Source organism: Symphalangus syndactylus, chromosome 18, assembly GCF_028878055.3.
Source record: "Symphalangus syndactylus isolate Jambi chromosome 18, NHGRI_mSymSyn1-v2.1_pri, whole genome shotgun sequence".
NCBI lineage: Eukaryota > Metazoa > Chordata > Mammalia > Primates > Hylobatidae > Symphalangus > Symphalangus syndactylus.
The window spans coordinates 26,525,098-26,528,669 of NC_072440.2; the positions used below are offsets into that span (position 1 = coordinate 26,525,098).

At 43.3% G+C, this 3,572-nt stretch overlaps 2 protein-coding genes and 1 pseudogene across 2 annotated transcripts; all 3 read right to left on the bottom strand.

Annotated features, from left to right (window-relative positions):
• Positions 1 to 286: 286 nt before the first annotated feature.
• Positions 287 to 685, bottom strand: LOC129468035 (zinc finger protein 320). Its single transcript, XM_055253031.2, has one exon. It carries the CDS (start codon positions 683 to 685, stop codon positions 287 to 289), a length of 399 nt encoding a protein of 132 aa, XP_055109006.2.
• A 33-nt stretch (positions 686 to 718) lies between these two features.
• Positions 719 to 2,315, bottom strand: LOC129467438 (putative zinc finger protein 702). The gene is made up of 3 exons (XM_063623162.1): positions 2,257 to 2,315; positions 1,616 to 1,949; positions 719 to 981 (listed from the first exon to the last, which is right to left on the bottom strand). Exons 1-3 carry the CDS (start codon positions 2,313 to 2,315, stop codon positions 856 to 858), a joined length of 519 nt encoding a protein of 172 aa, XP_063479232.1. The 3' UTR covers positions 719 to 855.
• A 355-nt stretch (positions 2,316 to 2,670) lies between these two features.
• On the bottom strand, positions 2,671 to 3,299 carry LOC129468034 (zinc finger protein 283-like; annotated as a pseudogene).
• Between the last annotated feature and the right edge of the window lie 273 nt (positions 3,300 to 3,572).

Genomic DNA, 3,572 nt, shown 5'->3' on the forward strand with positions numbered 1-3,572 from the left:
AAAGAAACAAAAAACAGGCTGGGAAAAGTGGCTCACGTCTGTTGGCCAGGCTGGTCTCAAAGTCCTCACCTCAAGTTATCTACCCACCTTGGCCTCCCAAAGTGCTGGGATTACAGGCATGAGCCACTGCGCCTGGCCCAGTTCTCTTAACATAAACACTTTAATGTCAATTAATGCTTGAACTCAATGTTTTAAGTCAACTCAAACTCAAGTCAATGCTGAATTGACTCTAATGTCTATTAATCCTTAATGGTTTGCTATACTCATTGCATTTGGAACTATTATCTCAAAAATGAATTCTCTGATATTCTGCAAGGAGTGACCTCAGACTGAAGACCTTGCCACGCATATGACATTTGTAAGATTGCTGTCCGTTACGGATTCTCTGATATCTAATGTGATGTGAACATGAAGTAAAAGCTTTGTCACAATCATCACATTTGTAAGGTTTCTCTCCTGTATGAATTCTCCTGTTTTGCTTAAGATGAAGCTTCACTGAAGACCTTGCCACAATCATCACATTTGTAAGGTTTCTCTCCTGTATGAGATCGTCAATGAACTGCAAGGCATGAACGATGTCTGAAAAATTTGCCACATTTATTACACTTGTAAGACCTCTCCTCATTATGGATTCTCCAGTGTTTTGCAATGGTTGTAGCGTTACTGAAGAGTTTGTGACAATCATTAGTAAAGTTTCCCTGTACCATGGATTGCTTGATGGTGAGTAAGTGTTGACTGCCCACTAAAGGCTTTGTCACACTTATTACACTTGTACAGTTCCTCTCCAGTGTGAATTCCAGTACGTTGTGCCAGGTGTGAATCACACCCAAAATTCTTGTCACAAACCTTACATTTCTATGGTTTCTCTCCAGTATGAACTCTCCTGTGTATTTCGAGGGGTGATTTGAAATTGAAAACTTTGTCACATTCTTCACATTTGTAAGGTTTCTCTCCAGTATGAAGTCTATGATGATGTGCAAGGTTTGATTGTTGCCAAAAATCTTGCCACATTCATTACATTTGTAAGATTTATCTCCAGTATGAAGTCTATGATGACATTCAAGGTTTGATTTTCTATTAAAAACCTTGCCACATTCATTACATTTGTAAGATTGCTCTCCAGTATGAAGTCTACGACGACATGCAAGGTTTGATTTGTGATTAATCAATGATTTCATTATTCCTCTACCCAAACTTTACCATAAGTATTCCTTTTTTGAGACAGTATCTTGCTCCGTCACCCATACTGGAGTGCAGTGGCATGATCGCAGCTCACTGCAGCCTCGACCTCCCAGGCTCAAGCCATCCTCCCACTGCAGACTCCACAATGGCTGGCCCTGCAGGCATGTGCCACCATGCCCAGCTAATTTTGTGATTAAAAACCTTGCCACATTCATTACACTTGTAACGTTTCTCTCCAGTATGAATGGCCTTATGCATTACAAGACATGAATTTTGAACGAAGGTCTTGTCATACTCATTACACTTGTAAGGTTCCTCTCCAGTGTGAATTACAGTATGTTGTGCCAGGTGTGAATCACATCCAATAAGCCTTGTCACAAACCTTACATTTGTATGGTCTCTCTCCAGTATGAATTCTCCTATGTCTTCCAAGATGTGACTTGTGAATGAAAACTTTGTCACATTCTTCACATTTGTAAGGTTTCTCTCCAGTATGAAGTCTATGATGATGTGCAAGGTTTGATTGTTGATTAAAAACCTTGCCACATTCATTACACTTGTAAGGTTTCTCTCCAGTATGAATTGCCTTGTGAACTAAGAGGGCTGAATTGTGACCGAAGGTCTTGCCACACTCATTACACTTGTAAGGTTTCTCACCAGTGTGACATCTATGGCATGCAAGGTATTGCTTCTGATTAAAGACCTTGCCACATACATCATATTTATATTGTTTCTCTCCTAAATGGATTTTCTGATTTTTTTTAAGAGTGAGCTACAATTGGCTGAGCGCAGTGGCTCACACCTGTAATCCCAACACTTTGGGAGGCCAAGGCAGGCGGATCACGAGATCAGGAGATCGAGACCATCCTGGCTAACACGGTGAAACCCTGTCTCTACTAAAAATGCAAAAAATTAGCTGGGCATGGTGATGGGGTGCCTGTAGTCCCAGCTACTTGGGAGGCTGAGGCAGGAGAATGGCATGAACCCGGGAGGCAGAGCTTGCAGTGAGCCAAGATTGCACCACTGCATTCCAGCCTGGGCGACAGAGTGAGACTCTGTCTAAAAAAAAAAAAGAGTGAGCTACAATTAAAGGCTTTGCCACTCTCATTACATTGGAAAGATTTTTCTCTCATGTGTACTTCTCGTTTTTGTGTGAGTAATGAAGAATGGAGGGAATTATTCCCATACTTATTAGAAATATGGGTTTGGGGCCTACAGGAAATTATTTGGGATGCTGAAACTGAGAAAGCATCATTGACAGACTTCCCAACTTGATTACCAATTTTCCTTTCAGGCTGAAATGTGTGCAGTTCAGTCAGATGGGAATGAAAGCTTGATCCAAGCTGATCTTCAATAGGCTTGTTTCCAGCATGCCTTTGATCATATCAGTCTGTACTACCCGTCAACTTTTTTATTTCTGTCATGGGTGTTTCATGGCCATTTCTTTCATCTTCTTGCCACTGAAACACAAAGTCATGAATTTCTTTCTCAATTTCCTGGAAGCAAAAATCTCCAGTGTGATGACTTGCATGTCTTTGCAATGCGCCTGTGTGGAACACTTCTGTATTGCCTTACCCTGCTGATGACAACTTCTTCATCATGCATTTGGGAGAGACATCCGGGGAGATCAGGTTCCTATAATTCTCCAACATCACATCTCTGTATAAAGTCCTCTGAGCACCGGGCGCGGTGGCTCACGCTTGTAATCCCAGCACTTTGGGAGGCCGAGGCGGGCAGATCATGAGGTCAGGAGATCGAGACCACGGTGAAACCCCATCTCTACTAAAAATACAAAAAAATTAGCCGGGCGTGGTGGCGGGCGCCTGTAGTCCCAGCTACTCGGAGAGGCTGAGGCAGGAGAATGCCGTGTACCCGGGAGGCGGAGCTTGCAGTGAGCCAAGATTGCGCCACTGCACTCCAGCCTGGGTGACAGAGCAAGACTCCGTCTCAAAAAAAAGTCCTCTGAGCAGGGTTCTGGCATTTCCACTCCTCCTGAGAGAATTCTATGGCCACATCCCTGAATGTCAATAGACCCTGAGGAAGAGCCATTCCTGACCCCTTTGCTTTCCTCTTCCCCTTCCGGGTTTCTTCCTCGCATGCCAGGAGTCTTTAGAAGTCAATCCACCATGGTCTGATCTTCACTCCATGGGATCCACTTCCTGGTGCAATTTAATCTTTACATGCTTTATATTTTTAATGAAGAAAGTGAGGATTTTTTTTTTTTTTTTTTTGAGATGGAGTCTCACTCTGTAACCCAGGCTGGAGCGCAGTGGTGCGATCTCTACTCACTGCAACCTCCACCTCTCAGGTTCAAGTGATTCTTGTGCCTCGGCCTCTCAGGTAGCTGAGAGTACAGGCATGTGCCATCATGCCCAGCTAAATTTTGCATT

What these genes read in the sequence shown, in the direction of transcription:
- LOC129467438 (XM_063623162.1), bottom strand. Translation starts at nt 2,315, where the DNA reads ATGAGAGAAAAATCTTTCCAATGTAATGAGAGTGGCAAAGCCTTTAAT. An exon ending in GCCTTTAATTGTAGCTCACT is followed by an intron (nt 1,950 to 2,256) that starts CTTTTTTTTTTT and finishes ATTGTAGCTCAC; the next exon opens with TCTTAAAAAAAATCAGAAAA. An exon ending in TTTTCATTCACAAGTCACAT is followed by an intron (nt 982 to 1,615) that starts CTTGGAAGACAT and finishes CAACAATCAAAC; the next exon opens with CTTGCACATCATCATAGACT.
- LOC129468035 (XM_055253031.2), bottom strand. Translation starts at nt 685, where the DNA reads ATGATTGTCACAAACTCTTCAGTAACGCTACAACCATTGCAAAACACT.